Source organism: Cebidichthys violaceus, unplaced genomic scaffold (assembly GCF_023349555.1).
Source record: "Cebidichthys violaceus isolate CVI_PGR_0920_01 unplaced genomic scaffold, fCebVio1.0.p SCAF_40, whole genome shotgun sequence".
NCBI classification, from domain to species: domain Eukaryota; kingdom Metazoa; phylum Chordata; class Actinopteri; order Perciformes; family Stichaeidae; genus Cebidichthys; species Cebidichthys violaceus.
Window position 1 is genome coordinate 1,937,507 of NW_027176595.1, and position 24,510 is coordinate 1,962,016.

At 39.7% G+C, this 24,510-nt stretch overlaps 1 protein-coding gene across 2 annotated transcripts; it reads left to right on the forward strand.

Annotated features, from left to right (window-relative positions):
- The first annotated feature begins 1,623 nt into the window (after nucleotides 1-1,623).
- Nucleotides 1,624-20,706, forward strand: shisa9b (shisa family member 9b). 2 transcript variants are annotated; one of them, XM_068728072.1, is made up of 5 exons: nucleotides 1,624-1,682; nucleotides 1,796-2,461; nucleotides 5,665-5,771; nucleotides 13,795-13,935; nucleotides 16,654-20,706. In XM_068728072.1, the coding sequence occupies exons 2-5, from the start codon at nucleotides 1,953-1,955 to the stop codon at nucleotides 17,034-17,036; spliced, it is 1,140 nt and encodes a 379-aa protein (XP_068584173.1). In that variant the 5' UTR covers nucleotides 1,624-1,682; nucleotides 1,796-1,952; the 3' UTR covers nucleotides 17,037-20,706. The 2 variants fall into 2 exon arrangements, with proteins under 2 accessions (XP_068584173.1, XP_068584172.1); XM_068728071.1 differs by lacking the exon at nucleotides 1,624-1,682 and having other exon boundaries at nucleotides 1,715-2,461.
- Nucleotides 20,707-24,510: the final 3,804 nt, after the last annotated feature.

Here is a 24,510-nt window from a genome sequence, read left to right on the forward strand (position 1 = left end):
TTAACAGGAACTCTGAAGTTTCTTCTTTGGAAGTTTTGCAAATTATTTATAGTGAACTTTAAAGAAGCACAAAGACAAGACAAGCAAAAACTCCCCTGACGATTGTAAATAACAGTAGCCTCCCATGGCTAAGACGATTCAACATCAAACAAAAAAAAAAGAGCGAGATTTCTCAAGTGGCAGATGGTGAGCCTCCTTCCACTAATCCTAATTTTAGATAAAAAGGTTTCTCTAAAAATAAATAGCTAGCATTTTTTTTTTTTTGCAGATCCGTGCTTGTCAAGGCCCCTTCATCATCTGTTACTGTTTGTAAACGGTCAGTAATTAATAGCTGAAGGTGCATGGTTGAAACATGCACAGTCTGATGAAATGAACATTGGAATAAAGTGCTCTGCGTATGATTACAGTAGATTTCACAAGACAACTGTAAGGTTAACTCTGATCCAGAATGATTACATAAATAAATCTTATTAGCTGTAATAATATTCACGGCTTATTTTCAGTTCTAAAACAACAAGATTCAAGGCATGTGAGTAGTACACCAGGTGGTGTATGAGTCATGTGTACAAACCAAGCTGAGAGTTCATTTAAATTAAGCTTGACCAACACAGGTTTTTGAACACCATGCAGCGGCTGTGATGAACAATGAACATACCTTGTGTGCACATAGTATCTTTATTCTATCCTTTTGTAGCTTATGTTCTGTTCTATGTCTTTGATTAGACCCTTCTAATGAATTGCAAAGATGAATCCTCTACAGAACTGTATCCTCTGGAGTTTGCTTAGATATCACTTGTCATATTGTATATCATATTGTGTGGGAGAGGTGATAATAACAGAGGCTAGAAGGGCTAACGCTTGCTAAACTGTTATACTTTAGCATATTCTCACTATAGTGACTTCTAGAAAGTGATAATTTGTTGAGTGTATCTGTTCCTCGTTTGATAAATGTAAAATCAGTATCCTTACTAATTTCTGACTCATTGATCAAGAACCAAAGTGTTGCTGCAAGATGAAAGGGCAAAGGGAAAGAAACGTCATCAGAAAGGATGGTCATCTTAAAACCAAGAACCATAATGTGGCAAAGAGCTGTTGTGATCCTTTTTTCTCTGAACCAAAGACGGACGTTCAGATGGACTGACATCATCATCATCATCATCATCATCATCATCATCATCATCATCACTTTTCTCAAGCCAAACAGGTGTCAGAACACAGAATATTCTGAAAGATGTAAGAGAGCAGATCAATGCCTTTGTTACCCATGTGTGTCATTCTGCAATGAATTAATCTACAGCCAAAATCTACTTCTTTCAAAAACTCAATCAGTTAAGCACATTCATTACAGAGCTGTTCAAACAGATGGGCAAAGTCACTTTTGTGTTTTGTATATACGCTCATAAATGCTGTGTTTTGAATTTTGTTATGGATCAATGATTACAATTGGTAGACACAATAAAAGCGGTCTTGTAATAGATCTATTGCACAAAGCTGTCTCTCTCTCTCCCTGATTCACTCACTCATTGGGGTCTCTTCTGCCTTACATCGTCTTTCTCTAATAGTCTTTCTCTCTCTCTCTTTCTATCTCTCTCTCTGTGTGTGTGTGTGTGAGAGTGCATCTGTGACCGACTCTGTGGAGAGAAGCAGCCTCAGAGGTGTCTGACACCCTCCAGTACAGACAGGTGCACGCGCCTCTTCAGTGATGCTCCCCCTCTCCAATTATTTACTACAGTAGACTGTCCTTTGGAAAGAGCCTAACCCACACAATAACCGCTTTTTTTTGTTTCTTCCCAAGGAGATCAAAGTAGAGGGGCGCACTGTGCTTTTACGCATGGAAGTTGGAATCAGCCTAAATACATTTACGCATGGAAGTGTCTCGTCTCTTCGGAAGATGCGTCCGAGCTTGTGAGGGTTTCTCAGGGCGTCAAGAGCGGGGTACAAAGTGAGCAACGATGCGGGGCACTGAGCTGCTGCTCGGGTACTTTCTAGTGAAAATTACGGTGTGCCACGCGGAGGGCGAGCCGGGTCAACCCGTCGACGACTTCATGCTGGTGACCGGGTTTAACGACTCAAAGGAAGGGGAGAGCGGGGTCACGGAGAGCCCGCATGTGGAGGAGAAGTGCCGCGGCTACTACGACGTGATGGGCCAGTGGGATCCGCCGTTCGTGTGCAGGACGGGCAGCTACCGGTACTGCTGCGGCACCTGTGGCTTCAGGTTCTGCTGCGAGTTTAACAGCTCCCGACTGGACCAGACCACCTGTAAGAACTACGACACCCCGCCGTGGATGATGACAGGAAGACCCCCGCCGAAAGTGGACGTGTCGCTGGACGCCGCGAAGGATAAAACTAACCTCATTGTGTACGTGATATGCGGGGTCGTGGCCATAATGGCACTCATAGGAATTTTCACCAAGCTAGGTTTGGAAAAGACGCACCGCCCGCACCGAGAGAATATGTCAAGGTAGGTCATACATAATGTTGGGTATCTGTCCCGTCATCACGCTGATTTGATCTGTGAAAACATCTTAGAGCTGATCTGTTATGTGTGTTACTGGGCCCTAATGTACTAACTCGCCTATGTGTGCAACAAGTAGTTTTGTAAATAAAACCGTGTAACACTCAAAGTCATATCCACCTGGGGTTTTAGAAAAATGGATTCAGCTCTTGCAGCCTTCTGCAGTTCAGCTCAACAACAATTCCATCAGTTTCATGTCTCTCCGACAATTGAATCCAAGCACAAGAGCAGCTGTAATGTACCGTTTCGGTAAAAATATATTTGTTATAAAAAGGCATGTGTGCTGACTTTCGTGTTTTTAAGTGTAAAAATGTTGATTGATTGCAGACATGCTTGTGAGCGTCAAACACTTAGTACAAATTTGTACAAATAAACACACACACACACACACTCAGTCTACTCAAGAGACGGCTAGAACATGTCTGCACTGAGGAACACTGTGTTCATTGTTGTCCTGTTAAAGAGTATTAGTCTGCTGCAGTCCAGGCTACAGTTTCCATCTTTTGCATGCAACAAATGCATGTCGTTTAAGACACTGCGCCATAACAAGTTGACTTGTGCACTTCAGATGAGGTGGACTTGGAAGGAGTGTAGAGTTTTTATATGATGTTACTTGAAAACGTGCATCACCTGGACGGGGCTGATCTTATAAGCTGCAAACGCTTTTGAGGTGAACAGGCACTGCACATAGTTGTACACTGTGAAAAGCTACGATAATCAACTTCAGTTCTGACACATATACAGCATATAACCTAAAAATGAAAAACTGCTTGACATAGTGAACTCCTAAATAGTTTTCGATATATTTTACAAAATTACAATCCAGGTGACATACGATAATAAAAACACGACTTGACGCCAGCGGTTTCTCTGTGACTTGAAAGAAAAGCTTAAAAAGGTGCAAAATATGAGATTGGAAGCATTTTGATTGTCTCACAACGGCTCTCAACATGGCGATGTCTGAGCCGGCGACTCGACGCTAATGCTGCTGACAGAGCTAACGGTCAACATAGTAAAGAGAAGCTAGAATTACAACACACACACACAGAGGGAGAGTGACTTCTTACTCTGCTCAGGTAGACATTACTCCACTCTATCTCTACATAGCGAATACTTGTTTGCTGCTCTATCAATGCTCTGAATGTCTATATTGCTCCTTTAATTAAGACCAGTTGAAAGCATTGTTTTGGCTGACCCCCAGTGGTTAAAGTTCTCACCTTTCTGCAGTCCACTATAGAAGTGTCCTCTGGGTTAGCTTCGGTACACTCCGACATCACTGGTTATTTTTGCATACATACAAAATACAATATTCACCACAATACAATATTCTGTGTTTTGCCCTCATTTCGAAAAGGACAATATTCCTACTAAGCTGTTTACGCGGCTAATGAAAATGGATATTCCTGTTTACATGCATGTTTGACGATGGGAATACAGCCCTTTCTCTTTCACTCCTTCACCCACCTTCTTTAAAAGGTCGGCGTTCCAATATCCAAAAACCTGTCGATATCCAAGTCTTTCATAATGCTTAAAATTAGGTGTGTTTTTCTTTCTGACAACGCACAGAGCTGACTGTAAACAGACCATGTGTCACAAACTGAAGTGAAAACCCCAATTGAGACGTACTTTCCGAATGCGCTGTATACATGTCCAAAGAATGCTCCGAAAACGCTAATATCAACATATCACAGGTCTTAATCGGAAAATGCTACATCCGGAATATCCAAACAGAATATGCCCGCATCAAATTTGGAATACTGCTATTATTCGGAATAATGGTGGATTATTAGTGTATACATGCCACCGTTGGGGGAGTGTTGCTAAAGATGCGACCTAGCACACTTTTGGTCACCCCCAACACTAAATGTAAAATGTGCCAAATGTTGGGTGAGCGTTCCTATGGAAGCCCAGCATTCATGTTTAATGATGCTTTGACCCATCGTGAGGCTCTGCAGTGGGTATCAGGCTGTGCCGTCTTAAATCTACTCAACCTTCTGACTGGCGACTCCCCAACCTGATCTAATCTAACCTAACCTGACCTAACCTGACCTACAGTAAGCTGCCTTTAGATCCTACAAGCTCCCGAACAAAGAGCAGATACTCGGCGGCATGACCCAGCCTTATCTGCATTGCATCTGCTCAGGTTGAACTACATTGGATGGCTCAGCTGACTTGATAGGCAACCTCATCTGAATACCATGGTTTGTTCAGCTGTCCAACTGCCATCGCTGTCACATTCTTACCAATGGCCACTAGTTAGCAACCCCTCTGGTATCAGAAACTCTTCTTTAATTATGCCCCCAGACTTTTTTAAACAGAAAACCAGCGTTAAGAAGTTGAGATGTGAAGCATGAAGTAGGCAGAGAGGGTCTTGAGAAAGATGCTATTGAGTTGCATGATGGGAAATGTAGGATCCATTGGATACCTGCAGCCCCGTTGGTGGGTGAACAAAGGTGGCATTTAACAAATGATTAATTGTCGCAGTTGCGAACCGTAAAAGTAGCTACGTCTCTACTCAACCAATCAGTATAAGATTCTTATTACTTTATTGGTGGATTTTATTTGAAAACCAACTTTAAAAAGGTGCATACAGTGTGTAGTTTATTGTCCGAGAGTGAGGGTGTGTGCGTGTGTGCGTGTGTGTGTGTGTGTGTGTGTGTGTGTGTGTGTGTGTGTGTGTGTGTGTGTGTGTGTGTGTGTGTGTGTGTGAGGGAGAGATAATTAAAAATGGGTAATGTTGAGTGAATACATATTAGATTAATCATTTTTTATGAAAAATGTGTGCAAGAGAAACGTCACACAAAAGTGTGGCTGGAGGAAGAAAAAGCTAATTTGCAACACTGCTAAGGATTAAAGGTCAGAATATCTCAGCCTCTGCTGCCTCGATTTTAACCCATTCTGGTGACTTTGACACCAGAGCCAGCAGTTTGTGTTGTTCCTGTTCCCTCAACCTTAACAAAGTATAACCTCTGTAAACTTATATGGCTAAGATATGGCTGAAAAAATACTGCTACGATTTGTTTTTGGGACTGTCACATGGCTTCTTTCAGATGACCCAGACAATCACTTTACTCTGTGATTGAGGACAGAATCTGCACTTGTTATTTACTGAAAAATGTCCCGTCTGAGATTGTTCTCTGTCTTTCCAGAGCTCTTGCACACGTTATCCGCCATCCTGCCTCGGAACACACGGACGACATTGGACTTGGCCAGCACTATGAGAACATACAGACCAGAGTCACAGTGAACAGTCTCCGTAAGTACTGTGACATCGGCAGCACACAGCCCCGAGCTATACACCTACACACACGTTCACATGACAGAGCAGTTTGTTTAACCACCGGGTTGCATGTATTTACTAATGCTGCGGCCATCTGCTTTTGCTGACCAAAAATTGCACCAGCACAACCATTTTCAATAGATACTCATAGACTAAGAGATTCTATTTAAAACAAATATAAACCTTAAATTGTGATCCCTGTTTATTTGCATGCCGGTCCTGAAATAGCTGGAAAAAAAAAAGGTCCCTCAACAATCCTGCGGGCTGGTGAAGCAATTAGTCATGCCATCAGCAATCATTTAACATATGCAATAATTACCACCGACAGCCTGGAGCTCTGCTTCTTAGCAAATACTTATAGTATGCAACCGCCTTACACATTATATCACACTCTTGTTCTGTAGTTCATCAACACACACACACACACACACACACACACACACACACACACACACACACACACACACACACACACACACACACACACACACACACACAGAACTGTACCGACAGAAAAGAGTTGTTATTCATGCTAACCTGCATGATGCCCTGAAAGCCCTGACAACCCCCCCCCTGCAAGTAATTATGGCAAATGGCATCTCACATTAAAAAAGTTTTAAAGACACAGTCTAGCAGCATTTTTACGGTTGTATTCTTCATTTATAAACACTTGCTCTAGCTAAGTGACTGGCGTTTAAAAAGGAAACGCTAAATTCTTTGGCTCAACTGAGGATAAACTCTCCTGATACTGATTTCCCAATGAAGTATAGAAACACACCTTACAGCCTTAACACTAGAAGTCAGAAGCCAATGAATCAATAAAATAATGAATCAAGCCAGGTTATGACTCAGTGCTTCAGTTACAGTATAAAAAATAAAAATAATGAATTACGTCAAGTGATGTACAGATTTTCCTTAATCTAGATGCTTCAAGATGTTTTACTTGAGGCAGATGCAAATCAATAAGAGTGATTATTCTTGCGCTATGGAAGGCCAGAAGTGAGCGTGTTCTCATTACAGCAGAAGAGTGCAGTGGGTGATTCCACTGATTAGTTTGGAAGGTTTGCTAATTAGGGAAAACACCTGGTGTAATTTGTGGTTGTAATGAAAACCTTCCCGTTCTTGGCACACATGGAAGATGACTGCGGCCAATTACCTCTGTCATACCTCACAAAATTACAATTAAATTAAATGATCTAAACCACTGAATTGTCCTCAAACTATTTATATTCTTGATGAGTGACCGCCAAAATAGTAGCAATCCAGGGAATGCATATTATTTGGTCACTAAAGGGTTATGTAGTCAATCACAGACGCTGACAGCTTTCTGCATGTGCTGTTTGACTTAAACCTAAACGTGATCTTTTAACATGGCTGCTACAAGCCCGCTGTGCTTTGTGTCAACTTTGAAGTCCTGTTTTACCATCTCATTTCATTTACTATAAATATCACTGAAGTGACAAATGCAATTTAACATCAAAACATAAATAACCTCAGATATTTAAGAGGTATTCTATTTCAAGAGCTAGATGTTGAGATTTCTTTGTTTTTGACTGAGCTTAATTCTTTTTTTTACTCCCTAAGAACAGCTGAGGTGAGGTGTCAGCAGTGACATGATAATAATGAATCATTCTAAAATCAGAGCCGATTATCATTACCTTGCCTTCTCACAGAATAATTATCTGTTCATTAGAAACCAGCCAACACGTTAGGACAGAGAGATATGCTTTCCGTACACTATGCACAGTGTTATACTACGTTGTTCTGCCTGTATAGTATGAAGGAAAAAACATGCCTGTTAGAATTAAATAGCCAGTTCACAACAAAGGGGTTTGTATCTATATCTAACATTACACAAACTGGAGGTGAAAACACTGAGGAACTCGTGTCCTGATTTAAAAAGTAGTACAGTAAATGAAAGAAAAATGATCAATGATGTGAGCCACTGTGAAACAAGTGGCGTGACTACATCTATTTAAAGGTTATGTCACTTTTGCAAAAAAGAAATACAAAATAATTGCTTTGGAAAATGTGCAGTTGTCTCACCCCAGCTGCTACTTTCTTTGAGTCAGGAACTATAGTTGTGCCTGACGATCATTATACATATATTTTTACATCTCATCTGAAGTATTTTTTCAAGATTATTATTATTATCTTTATCAGTAGATAATGAGATCGGTCGTGTGTGTGCATGAGTGAGTGCGCACATGTGTGTGTGTGAATCTCTGCGCTGCATAATATTTCAGGTGTTAATTTATGGCTGCACACTCAAGGAGCCTTTCTTAAAATCACCTTTTATTGCCTGTCTGATAATACCATTGATTTACAGCCGACTCCCCACTCACTACTCTTGACCGGCCTCCGGCCAGTAGAGGCCGCAACTGAGACACAGTGGGGGAAAACAGTTTACTTCGGTTTTATTGGTTTGGTCGTTGCGTTTGGCTACCAGCACACACCTATTGCAGCAGCTCAGTCCCTGCTCTATAGTCAGAATCATAGTTTTTTTGTGGCTTTTTACGGGGCATCAGCCGTACATTTACTATTGTATTGTTGTAAAAAATAGACATGAAGCCTAAATGAACGCTGAAGCCGAGATGTGCGCCTCAGACGAGCCCTTTTGGAGTATAAATGTTGAAAACAATTCATCTTTTACTACATTGAAGAAAATAATGTAGCTCTACGTTTGTTTGGGGACGTTGGACAGTGAGAGCAATGGCACAGTGACTGTATCAGGGATATAAAGGGAGAGATTCTGTGTAATAGAGCTGGCAGCCGCACAGGGATGACTGTTGTTTTCTTGACAGCAATTCTCACAAGGTTACAAGAGGTGAGGCGATATATTTTGCCACATGGATCAGTGTACTTGCCCTCTCCAGCTGTGCTTTAGAGGCCGGTATGACAATGTCCCAGCTATAATAGTCACTGTTTATTACGGACAGTGCTGCAAATCAGTGATTGAATCGCTCCAAAAGGGTGCCCCTGTTCCTCATATTGCCCATCAAAGATAACAAAAATCTGTTCGAATGGGCTATGAGCCGTCATTCTCCTCAAGACGCCAGTAATACAGACTTTGGGAGCTGGGCTTCTTTGGCTACCAGCACTATCATGTTCATGTCCTGCTGGCCATGTGCGCGCATGGGGCAATTGTGAAGCGTGGCCTCTTTTTACTCCAGGCAGTCAGCCAGAGAGAACAAAGTCCCCGCTCACTGCCAACACTCCACTGGTGCATGACAGTCCATTTCCTCACTGCCAGATAGAAATGTATCTCAGCAGCATTACCGCTGACAGCAGCTGAGAAATTGCTACCAAATGTAGGTTTGATTTTCTACCTGCCATATACTGGACTCAAATATTTAAGGAGATAATTAGAAAATGACAATGGAGAGAGCTTACACAAAGTGGATGGATATAAAGATTGTTTCACTCTTAATAGTTTGTGAAATGAGAAAAGTGAGTGGATTGTCAGCTTCAATTATCACCATATTGACCACTTATTTAATGTATATTTAATAGTTTTTAAATAGTTCTGAATTTTAAGGGTGCAACCATTATTTGTACCCTAATTTAATATTGGACATGAGTGAATAAATATGTGTATACGTCTTTACTACTCAATAGACTAATATAGGTAAATTTAGAAAACCACAAATTTGGAAGAATTTCAAATTCACAGTTTTTCCACATTTTGAGTGGCACTCTTCCAGGGATTACTCTTAAATCTGACGATTACAAATCTGAGAAGTGTGAAAAAATAGCGGTCGACACCACCTTGACTGTCATATCCTGAAGCTCCAGCAGTATCATGCATCACTTACCTAATGAGGCAGTAATTTAGGTTGCTCCAGAGCAATATAGGCTATTTCACAAAAGATCTGCACCTCCAATAGTTGAAGGTATCCCGATTGAAGATCGTTAAATAGTCGTTTACTTTTCAGGAGCTCAAGAATGGAGGTTATATCAGCCAAGCTGCTCACATCTGAATTGCTTTTAAGAGCCAAAGGTATTTTATACATTAGCTAAATAGGGGCTATAGTATGCAACACTTCAGGCTTGCTATTCAAAAATGCTTCTGAATGCAGTGAATTAGTAGTTGTGATTCACAGTAAAAGACGTGCAGCAATGGTGTGATAAATGTAGACGTGCACATTTACTTCTTATTATTCATCAGGCTACTGGCATCAGTACAGCCAAACTCTTTCAGATAATTAAGATTCTTCAACTGAAACCTTTGGGATAATAAATATCTGCCACTGGTCAGGAAATGTGTCTGTGGTCTTTACAATTAACGAAGAGTGAGACACTTTATGAACTTGTTTATTCTACATAAACAAATTAGTTTTCTGAAAAATGGTTTTATACCCGTTGATTTTCTAAGAAATAATTAAAGCCTGTAAACAAATTACTCAAACCAATTATTCTTACCATAATTAATAAGTAGGTTAATATATTTGCCTGAAAATATGTTTTTATCAAACAATGTACACATAAGAGTAAGTATAAGTTAGAGCTAATAATTCTGAATAATGCACAGATACAACATAAACAAAGTGTTTGAGATATCGACTCAGAGATAACAGAATATTTTCCATCGCTAACTTGAAAGTAGGCTGCCTGTAAATAAGAGCGCCCTTCTCCTTGCACCATTTATTTCAGGGCATACAGCTCCCAAAATACTCTCCTAAATCTTTTATGAGTTCCAGGGTGGTGTCTGTGTCTAGAGTGTTAACTCGCTTATTTCCCGCAACAACCATGGAGTCTTTAACCTTACAAGTCTCCAGAAGTGGCCTACTTTTTTCCCCCAGCAGCTGACATGAAAGCTGTGACTTTGACAACAGAACAAGCTCAAATGACACTCAGTCAACAGCACAAAGTCACACAAACATCAAAGAGGGAGAAAAACAAGTACATACACCAGCTCCTCGGTTTAAACCAAGTTTGGAATCCTGAAAATAACAAAGTTGCACCAAATATTCACAAAAAGCACTCTGAGCTACCAGAGACATTCAGAGACCCCCAAAAAGTAATTGGACGACAATAAAATAGATATATAATAAGTTGGCCAAATGATTCAGTGTACATCGATAACTATTGAAATTATTTACCTTCGGTGGGCTTCTACCTTTAAAGGGGAAACCCGGACCGTGACTATCAGATCAGCACAGTGGTCATTGTTGAGCTCATCTGGAAGAAAACTAAATTGATCTTTATGTTTTATCGTTTGAACAACTGTAGGATTTCCTAAAAACGGTATTAATCATGTATTATAGAGGCTAAATAAATTACAAGTGAAGTACGTTCACTGTATTCTATGGAAGCAGATAATCTAATTTGACTTAAACACCATCACATTGAATGAGAGCATGAGTGCATGGCCCAATTACCAGGAACTATAAGAAACTGAAACGGGTCAACAAGCCCTGAAAGGAACCTGACAAGGCAACAGATTTGATGCAGAGACTGCCGGTTACACTTCTGGAGAATTTGGTTACTTTTGTTGGTAAAGCATTTGTAGAAGCTTTAATGAGGATGCGGCGCTGTCCTTCTCAACGACTAGATTTAATAAGGCTTTCAATAAAGCAGGGTAATACAGGAGCTTGTAATGAGACAGCCTCGTCATAAGGAGAACACAGCGGCGCCTCCAATAACCTCACAATCTGATCCTGTACGAGACACCACCCCGTTGTTGAGGTGTGGTGGAAGCAAAGAATTGTCAAAGCTGTCCTCTGCATCATTTCATTAGACAGCATTCACAGTTTGAGACTTTCCAAAATTAATTAGCACAGTGATAAAGTTTCTTGCTGACCAGCGGGGAATAAGAGCCTAATTAACCTATTTTCGTTATTAATGATCTGTTTTTATCAGACACATTCTAGCCCAAGGACTAGTGGACACCCCACAATTTAAAGTTTATAAACATTAACCATTAACAACAGCAGCGATGAGTTGAAGGACATCTTTTTATGTTCATATTCAAGCTATTGGCGGCAGACTCACCGTGGATTAATACTGGAAGCTGAGCTAGGTTACCTTTAAAAGAAACCACTGGCATCATAACAAATGACACAATGAGCGGCAACTTCACAAAGAAGGGATCGTGGCCGCTGACAGCAGCGTGTACTGCACATCATCTGCAACCGCTATCTGCCCCGCCTCAAGGGCCCATTCACCGGAGATATTTCCCCAATGATATTACAGCGTAAACACACCCATAAAGTTTGGCAGCTAAGGACAATGTGGAAGTGGCAAAGTAGAAATGAGCTTGAGGACGTTGCGTTGAGCCACAAGCTTGTGGATTCGGGCCATATGGACCAGACTCCGACTCATTTAACTTCTCTCCTTTCTATGTGCCGATATTGACAGGTGAATAAATACATAATTAATGAGGAAAATATGTATTACATTCTCTAATTTGAAGAGTTTGTTGTGGCGTTTCAGGCATTTCTTAAGCTTATTGAATACCTACAGTAGCATTGCTTCTTTAAATGTAGTTTTTCTCTCATGTATGTTCCAAAATGACATGTTGGGGAGCTTTATTCATTCATTTTTCATCTCACAACTGTCACTGCATCCTGTCACTGCATCCCACAGTAAATGAGTTTGAGCAGACACACCTTATAAATTAGCTTTAGTTGCTACCAACTCTCTGAAGTCGTCAATAATTTCACTTGCACTGCATGTGGCTATTAATGCTGATCTTTCTGAATTGGACTCTTTTGGCAATGAGGCTAATTTGCATAGAAAGGGGATGATTTTGAGCATATTATCTGATGTAAATACATGCAAATAGCACAGGAGCAGCACAGTGACGGTTGCATTTCACCCTTTGCGGCTGCTTTGAGAATTACATGGTTTCTGTTCGTCTTATCTGCACAGGTTTAACGGTCGCAAAAGCAGCGCAATTCTTTTGCGAATTTGACCGAGTGTTCAGTCACGACCTCATTTAAACATAACTATACTTGTGACTCTGTAAGAGGTCAAGCTGAAAAGCAGCAAGTACATAATGAATGAGCTAAACTATACGCATCAAGTAGTGGCCCCTGAACATGTTGAAATCTCTACTCTGCTATATAAAACACACAGCACCGTCTTCAAACTCCCGCCTGTGAATTGGTGCGTTCAACTAACCAGAGAAAAGACACTCTGAACATCTGTTTGCTGTGCCTTGCCAGGAGGCAGGGGGCCAGTCTCTATGCTGTGCACCCCTTAATTTACCAGATGTCTACTGTAGGATTAGCGCAGCTTCACAAAGAGCAGTCATGACTCTTTCCAGCTGGGCACCCAGATAAGCGTACTTAAGGGAAAGTGACACTACCAAGTTACAGCAACAATTATTTTATATTCACATTTCACAACCATCCATCAAGATGATTTATATCTGGGGATCATGGAAGCACCACTTAGAGGAAACCAAGCCACTTTAAATGAATAATTGTATTATTTAAATATACAATAACTTAATTTGTATCACCTCTTGTATAAGCTAATGCAGATGGTATACACATTTGAACATATTACTTCAGCAATAAAGGCTGAGCCATTTGGCTAATATCTTTTCTATCTATCCCCTTATAGGTAATTCATATCTTGATGTGAGTGAGTGAGTGAGTGAGTGAGTGAGTGAGTGAGAGAGAGAGAGAGAGAGAGAGAGAGAGAGAGAGAGAGAGAGAGAGAGAGAGAGATCACAACATAGCATGTTTTCTGATTATTAAATGGTCCATATGAAATAACCACATGGTAAAGCCTATTTTTGTATACTCCTGTGTGAATCAAGTACTTTTCATTTTAGGAGGAACATTAGTGCCAAATGATCAGATATCTGAGAAACAATATGTTCTTGTTTTTATCATTATTGTGTATCACGAAATATCTCAATTTATGATTTCATCACAATAAGATTCCATTAAAAGATAAATTATATTGAATCATCGCCCAGTTCTAAAGGGAAATCAGGGGATTTTTTTTTTTTTTGCATTCATAATTTGTGTTTTCCCTCCTTTAGATAGCAGCCAGATGAACAACGTGGCTCAGGCATCAACTTTGATAACGCAGCTTTACCCGGCTGTGGGACAGATTCCCAGCCCCTATGAACAACAGAAGCCTGTCAAGGATCTCAACAAGTACGCCACGCTGAAGGCTGTGGGTAAGGTGTTAATCTAATTAAGTAGCACATTACATCCTCTATAAATGGAACCAGCATAATTAATCAGGGTTTCTCTGCATCATATAAGAAAGAGCATCACGGTTTAATTGTGTGGACTGGAATAAACATTTATACAGTATATTATATGTATATATTAATTTTATTCCTCACTATTTATTAATCTGAAATGCTTTAAATGCATAAAAGTTTTATGGCATCCCAGTCAAATTAAAAGTGGTTCATTTTGAACCACATTGCTTGTCTGAACAGACAGAAAAACAGTTAAAATGTTCTGCTATAGCTGCAGTTATTTGTGAGCTTAACTGTCATCTCTCTTTTTATCTCAGCATTAAAATGATGTAAGACAATGTAGCTTTGACCGCTTTTTAGCCCTTTTTCATATCTTCTTCCTGAATCCTGTTTACACAACATATGTTGTTAGATCATTTTCTTTAAATATGAGCCTAGTTGGTTTGAATCTCCATCAAATCTCTGGCTGACAGAAGTCATTGTCAGATAATCCACAGTCCATCAATGCCAACAGAGAGGGGAGCAGAAAGTGTATTTAAAGAAGCAAGTTTGTTTCTCTTCTCATGTGCTAATTTTAGAAAGTCTGCAGCCAGTGTCTGGACAAACAGCATTTGAATCGAGAAATAACTTCAAATACTAAAATAGTATCACACAGCAAGATGATGCAAAATGATTTTTTCAAAAGCCTGTTTGTAGTGTCTACGAATGCAAGTAAAAATACAACCCTGAAAATCCTAAAATGAAAAAAGGAGTGCATGTGAGCTCATATTAAAATAGTGATGAGAGCCAACAGGTGATGCTGACAGTCTCTATGTTACAGTGGAGTGGAGCACATATAGTAAGGCAACATTTAGAGTTCCATTTGTAATATGAAATCCCAAAGAATTTATTCAGTATTCAGTGGTTACACTGTGACTTATCTAATAAAATGATAAACAAAAATGTTCCCGTATTTCAAGTAATGATTGATATTCCACCGCATTTCATATTTGTGTTGCAAAAATAATCATCACAGTGGCATTTCAAAGAACAAATAGTTTTAAATTCCCCTGACCTCTATTTTGACCAACACTCATCTTTGAGAACAAATTAAATAAAATAAATATGCAGAATCAAAGTGTGAAATAAAGGTATTTGTGGATCTGTGTTTGAAACGGGGGTCTATTTATAGATGAATCAATTGGCTGTGATGGACGGGAAGACAGCTCAGTGTGCGTGTAGTAGGTCCAATCACATGAAACAGCTCACTCTCTTTGTGATTCACGCGAGCAGCTGAAGCTTCTCGCTGCTAATCCGCTGAAGTGCCGTCAACAAACCGATCATTAGGGAAAATAAAAATAGAGCAAATCTTAGCTAATGAGACTGGGGGCAGGAGACAATCAGGAGCAATCAAAACACAAATGTGATGGGGAGTGGTGACGAGATGCAGCTATACAGTACTGTACATATATGTGTTCATCTACCAGCACTGATGTGGGTTTCACTGAAGAAGCTGCTGTAAAGGATAAGCTGCTCATCAATGCATCTCTTTCCTGGTACATGAAGAAAGACCTAGAGCTCAGCCACAGCTTGCTGCTGATGAAGAGACCACATTAAAAGGTTACCTGAGGGACATTACATTTTAAAAAAACGTTAGAAAAGGCCAACGCACACAACGTGAGCTTTGAGAGGCTGTTTACAAATGAGCCGCGATATGATTGGACAAAACCCAGCAAGCGTGAGCTGGAGATACTGTTTGACTGCAGCAACAACACAACAGCTGACTTGCGGGGATAGTGGGAGGCGTTGCTTTAATAACACCAGTGTCGCCGCTAGAACACATACTGTACGCATGAGGCGTGTAGCATGTCATACATGTCGGCACACGTATGTAATCCGCTCAGCCCCGTCGGTCCAAGACCCCCGTGGGTTGCACAGTAAAGCAATACAATTTTTTTTTAGCAATTATCACATTGAAAGTTTATGATAATAAGAATTGGCACAAATGTAATTTTACATAATGGCTGACAGTAAGGCATCATGTAAAAAAATATATATTTAAGCATGATCGGACTTCCTGGAATAGGTTTTGTTAAGCTTCCACAATTTAGTAAACGCCATTAGCATTCTATACTGCGTTACTGTGCACCAAGGGTGTAATTCCCACTGGGATAGGGGAAACATGTCGGGTCATTACATCGTGACATGGTAATGAGTGGTGCGGCCAGTGCTTAGCACACTGTCTATGCTCTGGGTTTTGCCTCTTTAGACTGAATTTATATTTTTATTTACTGTTAATATTCTCCTAAAATAAGCTTGCATAAAACATCAAAGACAAGACATTAAGGGCAGATCCTTGTTGTACAGATGCAAATACCATTATTACTATTAGAGAAACTAAACATGATTTTAATGAGGGTTACTGCATTAACAATATAGCAGGTTAGAATTCTATTTTTGTTTTACTCTTATAGTATAACTCCATTGATATGGAAAACAACTATTGTTATTTCTTTAGTGCTCAATTGATTTAAGTGAAACTGTAACTAAAAAAAAATCAGCTATTGTGAGGTTGGACTACTTCTCTGTTTTTCTAGCAACAAAATGTATTTTCATCTGCCAGTCTAGCTCTACAATAAGGACACAATGCAATGGCTAATGAAGGTAAAATGACAAAGAAATATCACGTCGTTTCATTTCATTTGGCAGCAGAGAAAGCCAACGACGGCTTCTACAGCAACCGGCAGCAAGTGATCGAGATGACAACCAAGGGAAGCCTTCCCATGGAAGCTGTGGATATGGAGCCAGAGCCGAGTAATCCTTACAGCCCACCCAGACAGGTGTCTGCAAAGCAGAATGGTCACAAGTACAAAAGCCCAAAAAGCCACAGCTCCCAGTCGCTGTCCTACAGCTCCAACACTGCTGCCAGCCTGGGTGTGCTAAGATCCTGGGAGAGCAGGGACATGCTGGGACTCCGGCAGAGCTACGGCCCAAAGAAACTCTGCGTCATAGAGAAGGAGCTGCACACCACCCGCTACATGCCTCCACAGCCATACTTTGTAACCAACAGCAAGACAGAAGTGACAGTATGAGGGACTTTCTAAGCATCTGGCTGAAACGGTAGCTGCTGAGTGTTGAATGAATCAGCATGGACTATAGTATGTGCAGTTGTGTGCATGTGATGGGCAGCATTAAAGATGCCACGTAAAAAGTGAAGTGTACTGTGACAGGACTCGGTATCACGGCTCCTCAGGAGGGCGAAGTGATGAATATGTTGTCATCGATATTCATATAATCCAACTGCTAAAGCAAAACACACAAGTTACATAACTCACTTATAACAGACATGGGGCACATACAGTGCTATTGTCAGTAGTCACTGAGATATTAATGAACCTTAACATTTAAGTATATTATGGAATTTGGAATAAATCAACATTGTGTAAATGTAACTCAGTCTCCTACCAAATTGCGTACCCATACATCTAAACTGCTTTCTCAGTTAAGTTTCTGAGGAAACATATTTACTCCTGGATAATGTTTCAGTTTTACTTTGTAAAACAAAACACAACAAAACAAGACTACTTGGTTACGTTTAGTAAAACATCATTGTTTGGCTTAAAATGACTACATTTGTCACATTATTTAAGTTACGGACATAAATTAAAATAAGTCAATGTTCACTTTTGGCTTCACACAGGACACGAACAGAGGTTTCCTGGGTGAAAGTCCTCCCTACACAGACTTCAGCCGACAAGGATTAGAAACGCATTTGTTTAACGTCAAAAACAAACAGAATACAGGAGAATATAGGTTTTTTCTCATAACATAATTGCCAATGCTGTGTCGTTGTTTTGGAATATACAGCGCTGATTAATGAGAAAACTTTCCTCATTTGTCAAATCATGGTTGAGTGGGCTGTGGTTAACTGGGTATTGATGAAATTCTTTACTGGACAATTTATAGATGCCGTTAACACTGAACATGTCTGGCACTGCTCTACTGCTGGATCAAGTGCAGTGTGCAGGGAGAACACAGTTAAAAAACTACCTAAATAGTTTGAAGCAGCCCAAATTCTTACTATTTTGTGAATGAGTTTACCTATTTAAAATGGAAGATCAAACAAGTTAATCAGAAAGAACGCATTACTGATGTTTTGGGAGCTCACAGCACTAGACTTTGTTAGAATGAATGAGACCTAAAGCTCTCAATAATCATTTAACCTCAACACATTTCTTACACGTGTATTGTCATTAAAAATGTTTAAAGTCCAACTTAAAAACATCAGCAATAGTTGGTCACATACAATTTGGATGGCCATGACTAAGGCTGACTAAAGTAAGAATTGTGTTTGTTTCAGAAAAAGACTTTGAGACGTCCAAAAGTAAGTTATTCAAGTTTGTTTTCAAAATACTGTACATCCAGAGAGATTCATAAGCTAAATATATCATTCAGTGTTTCTAAAAAAATAAATGAAATAGAGGAATCATTCTGTGGAAATGTTGACCTAAATGACTTAAAATCATTCAAACGTTAAAGTTTTGTTAATGTAATGTCACTTTTTGAAGTTGTGTCTCATTTTCAAGGAAACTTTCCAAATGCATTCAAACCAAGTCACCGCCAACAGACATCCTACTGATGCATATATTTATAGGAGAAGTAGCAGCAGAGTGTTGAACCAGTGTCGTGTTGGTGTAATAGTGCCTCTCGTCAGAACCAGCATGTGTGTGGTTATCCTAGAACATACTGTAGATGAAGCCCCAGTATTATAGCGCTGATTGGTCTTAGTCAACAACAACAGTCGTTTTCAGTGTGAAGATGGAGGCTCAGAGTTTACAGCATAGTTAAAGCTCTCAGCATTTATAAAACATGGGAGTGGATCTGGACTGGACAGTCTGAAAGCAGTGGTGCAGTAGCAGTAGACGTCTCCAGTGTTGGAAGTTAACAGTGAATGAACTTCTGTCAGGATGAATGTAAAACTGTTGTGAAGCAAAGTTAAGTTGTTTTTTTGTCTGTTACTACTCAAATAAATGGGTCAACTAAAGACATATAAACAGCTTTTTGTCTGATTGACAAACAACGTACTACACGACCATATTTACCTGCTGTTAATCTGTTTCCACTGCTTATGTCAGAGCACCATATAAAGAACTCATTGCATAAAAGGACATTCGTGACGCACTTGGCAAATTGTTTTAATAAATACGATTAACTGGAACAATCGTTCATTACTTTCAAGGATTTTCCAGCCAAGCAACATACTGTAGAAAGATGCTCACGCCCGCCTGCAAGTCTTACTCATGCCGTTGACTATTTCAAGCAGCTGATACACAAGTGGGAAGCTTATGAACAGTCTGTGGTGGGAAGTGAAAACTGCTAGTACAGTAAAAAAAAAAAAAAAAAAAAAGGTGTCTCTAGGTGTCTTCTCAAGTCAAACCCTCACAGACTTCCAGTCCAACCAAACTGTCTGCACTACTCTCCCTAGTGCACGGAACTGTCCTGCCACAAAGTGAATCAACTGTTTGTGTTTCACCGTTGTATGAATTCTGCTGTTCACACTATTCAAACTTGACTATTCACTCAGCTGAGATTTGTATTCATGCTAACAATGATGTATAGTACCATTGAATGATTTTCTTTTGTGAATGCAAATCGTTTTTTATTTGACTTCTTTCCTCAAAGATACTGAAATCACTGTTATTAAGCTGCAGAACATCATATTTACACACCAAGCTCTTCTGTAACACTAACTGCCAGTTAAAGACATAATGTGTACAATATCTGTTTACTTTGCAACATCCACAAGTGAGAACACAGCAGCATTGTCGTATTTTGGTCAAGTTTTAAATGAAGGCGCCTATGATCACAGGTTTAATACAGTTCACTATTAATTCTTTGTATCACTGTTAGCTCATTATCAGAATATGCATCTGATTATCTAACTGTTCTAATGGCTTTTGTTATGCGTCTTCATGTACAATACAAAGTTACTTTGGTTTGAGATGCCCTGTTAAGTATATTCACAACCTCTGTATTTGACAGTCCACATCCTCCATAGAGTTCCTGGACGTTCACTAAGCATCGACATGCTTTCCATTCATTGCCTGTGCAGTGAAATGTAAGCCCCATGTTGCCAGAGTCTCTAAAATGACTTTTGTGTTGCATTGCATCGTATGAAATGTATAGTTAAACCAGTGGTTCAGTTCCATTGTGGTATTTCTGACATGGTTTCAGTCTGGAACAGTTTTTAGAAACATTTTCTAAAAACGTGGAAAACCTCTCTGACTGCCTTTTATGATGATAAAAGGTTTCTACAAGACTTCTGGTTTCCACGTGTTAGATATACCATCCAAGTGTAGAAAACAGTCATTGGCAATGAGCAACTGTAGCACAACGTTAGTAGTTTTACTGTCCGGCTGACAGTCAAACTACTACTACAGCTTTTAGGCTTTTGTAATTGGTTTGTTCAACTGACTTACCTCTTCCTTATCCACCAAAAAGGAAACAAACAAAGAGTCTAGTGTGCCAGCAGCAAATATTAAATGATAAAAGATAAGTGTCACAAAAACATGTATACAGACTATTTTCTACAGAGGTATGTTGTCTTTAGCATTTTTTAGTACTTAATAAATAATTCTAGCTGGCTCTATTGGCTGCCCCCTCAACACCACATCAGAGGTGTCATTACAACATGGACCTCTTCTGTATAATACACTACAGTCTATGGGACGTTCTGCTTTAATGTGCTACACCTGTAATAAAAGTGAGGCGTCATTATACTGTCCACATTAAAACCATTTTTGATAACTGTGTCTTTATTTGACCTTGATAGTTATTATATAACCTGACCTGATTCATTTGCTTTTGCTTTTGAATTCAGCGAAATCATCTTCCTGTAATGATTTATTAACATGAAGCTTCAGGCTGACAATGTCAGCTGTTCTACTCAGCAGCAACACGAGTAAAGAGGAAAAAAAAAACTATTCATATAACAGCTCATGTTGTACAAGCGCATTAACACAACAACAATAGCAGGCTACAACTTCACATTCACACGCATGCAGTCCTACGCACATTGATTCCACTACTGTAGCTTTATCCTGATGTTACCTTGAATCTCTAGATATGAGAATCGCAGAATCACAAATCATACAAAAACACTTCTTTTCAGGCTTCAAGTTTGCACCCGGTAAGTTAGAGCACAGACCAATCAGCGTCCTGTGAGGAGCTACTAAAGCAGTAAAGTAGCGCAATAACGAAAGAGAACAACTCAGAACATAAACAACATACATAATACATAAACAGTTCGGTAGTACAGCCTTGCATTTGAACACTCACATTTGCAAACACAATTTTACGACAAATAAGCTATTTTGTAGTTCCAGCCAATAGCCAGGATTGTATCACCTGAAAAACTAAAGCACCAGAAGCGTGGAGGGCAGCCAGCTCAGTGTTTAAAACAGACTTATTGACTGAGGGCATACTTGGACCACTTTGCTTTTCTCTCTACTTTTGCACTTGTTGGATAATTCAATCCATGTTGGACTTGTTAAAAACAGGCTGCTACTGTTTACAGCAATGCTTTCTATCAGAACTTAACTTTTAACAAGCCTCTGGGAGCACGATCATTTTCTTGAAAACGCCAGGAGACATTCTTGTTAATTAGCAAATGATGTTTCTTACCACCGGGGTGGTTCCCTCTGGAAATTAAATCGGCACAATAACCTAATTCAGTCAGACAGAGGGGCACAGCCATAGTCCTGGTGTGTGAAGAATCGGGATCCTACAGCAATTACATAACAAAATCTGACAAAACATTGAAACAGAATGCAGGACTGTACTTTTCACATGAACAAACAGCCTAATCCATGAGGGGAGAACAAATGCACTGAATCAAAACCACGCTGGTTTTGATTCAGTGGGTCTTCTGGAAGAATCATGGCAGCTCTCATGCTGATCGCCACTACATGCAGTTATTGTTTTCCTTACCTAAAAGTTTCTAAAAACGTGTCGGCACAGATTTCTGCTTTTCATAACTTAACATTAGGACTTTGTTCACATCACAAGGATGCTTAGAAAATGTCTTTTGGACAAACAGAATCCTACACACTGTGTGAAGGCAGCAACAGACCGGTCTGTGACTAACAGCTTGTAACACACAGATTCACACGTTCCAACCGGCTTTTATGACCACTGGTCAGTTTTCTTCACATGCAACGTATTTAGGTCCGCTTTTATGGGGTTTCTGTTCACTGATGACATGCCAGGGAGGATGGGGGACATGCTATTCATTTCAGTTTGCCATTAATCAGAGACTTTATTTGGGTTTGCAAAATGACTGGTGAGCATCTCTGGGTTGAGGCTAGAGGGACGTGCTAAATTACAGTAGATTAAAAGATCAGGTCATTAGTGGGAGACTTAGTGTAATTATACAATACTTTGGTACTCTAATAGTTATTGAACAATAGGTTACAGTTATTATTGCATGCCTAATACTGTTTGCAAAATGTTCCTGTTACCTTCAGTAACATTAGTCTATAGCCATTTTAGGGGTAAAAAGTGATTTACTTTAAAAGGAAAGTTTTCATTGTGTTTTCTTTTCATAATGCATAGAAATAGACGTTCAATATACCAAACAACGAATCCATGCCGATTAGTTGTATGCTGGTAGATAAAGGAGTGACTGTATAGTACTGTATGCTCTGAATTCCTTAGAAATAGCTTCGCCAAGTTCTACAATACGCAGACCAGATGGCATCCGATGATGGAACGCTCATTACAATCACAAGAGACTCGAGACTGAACTTGGAGTTTTGACCTAAGACTTGACCTCTAGCTCAAAGACCTCCAGAGACTTTGACAAGACACTAAATTACTCGTGAGCATCTCTGCTATCATCTACCCAGGAACACATTTAATTTGTGGTTTTCTATTCTTTTACATGTTAACACAAATACCTTTTTGATGGGCATTAGCCATGTCACAATAAGTGAACTCATGTTGGAGTTAGGTTATCAGCTCCTGAGTGCTATGAAGGCCCATTAAGCAGGGAATTCTGGCATCCTAGAGCCATTCACCTCTCTCAATGATCACACCAGTGTTCATCAACGCCACACAATAGCTAGACTGAGACTGCAACATCATATCAAGTCATTTCCAACTTTACCATCAATCTTACCAACAACAAGCTAATAGAACTGCTGACTGTGCTGGTTTGAAACAGACCCACTTCGATTTATCAGCAAACAAAAGACTTAATTATAAGCAATTACACCATGAAATATGAATTGTGTAGGACTACCACAGCGACTAACAAGGCTGAGATTTAAGAGGTGGTACAAATGTGTAATATATGCAATTAAATTACGTTGGCTGATTTGAGTCCTGAATCCATAATTCACAAGCAGTCGCACCTTTCTTTCATGCATACATAAAACAAAAGAATGTCAAGTTTTTTCTTATGACTGCAACAAAATAGGAGACCGGTGAGGAGCCTCCACTGACAAGCTGTCTAGATGTCTTAGTCCCTGACATGAAAAACTGCACTGTGACAGGCTGCAGTTCCTGCTACAGAGGCATTCATCACAAACTGCTGCTTATAAATAAATAAAGCAATAACGTTGAGATTATCCGCCGAGATAACGAGGGACATTTCCATCTCACTGGAAGTTGTGTCGATACAAGATACAGGGTGTCCTGGAGGCAACAGCTGTGAGTGCAGTAATGATGGTCTCCAGTTAGATGTACCTTGTGCGCCTATAAATTATGAGATACGTTTCATTTTAATTTAGTATGAATCTAGGAACTTTCCACAGATTTGTTACTGAGTTATTTGGCATTGCATATAATTCCTCTTCTTTCTCTGATGCTGTCTGAGAGTCAGCGAGAGATTCAGCCAAAGAAAGAGGAGTCTGTCTAATGTCTGCGTTTGACAGATTGTTGCTTTTCATACACTCATTATGCACCTTTAATCAACAGTATAATAGAACATTTTCTTACATAACACTGTGTTATGCTTGTGTATCCTTTTTAATGAAAAACAAAAAAAAATTAATTGTAAATAATAACTTAAATCTACAGGGAACCATGTTAATTTTTAAAGAAGAGAAGACATCAATAGTCATAATTTTCAATGTACTGCAGTCAAGCGAGACTGTTAATAAGAGAGCGATTCACATAAATAGACACCAGCGGGGCCAGAATAGGCTGTCAGCGCTCCAACTGAATCCGTTCTCCAAGCCAGAGCACAGTAGCACAGCCCAGATAACAGCGCTGCTACAAAAGCAAGCGAAGCAGCTTGGAGCAAAATCTGAGAGTTTCTGAAAGGAGGCACACAGAGATTAGGAATGTGCAGCTCCACAGAGAGATGCCTCCACAGCAGACAAAGACACGAGGAAGTCTTTCCTCCATGCATGAGGCAGGAAGAAAGGTCACGTTATTTTAGGGGAACTTTTCCCAGGTTAAAAGTCTGTGATACTCCGATTACCTTCACAGTATCATTACTGCAAAAACTCACTTTAGAAAGTTTGTCACAACTTGGGCTTAAATTGTTTCACAATTGTAATT

Excerpts from the sequence above, each read along its gene's own strand:
- shisa9b (XM_068728072.1), top strand. The coding sequence starts at position 1,953 with ATGCGGGGCACTGAGCTGCTGCTCGGGTACTTTCTAGTGAAAATTACG. Across the intron at positions 2,462-5,664 it reads CACCGAGAGAATATGTCAAG|AGCTCTTGCACACGTTATCC; the intron begins GTAGGTCATACA and ends CTGTCTTTCCAG. Across the intron at positions 13,936-16,653 it reads CGCCACGCTGAAGGCTGTGG|CAGAGAAAGCCAACGACGGC; the intron begins GTAAGGTGTTAA and ends TTCATTTGGCAG.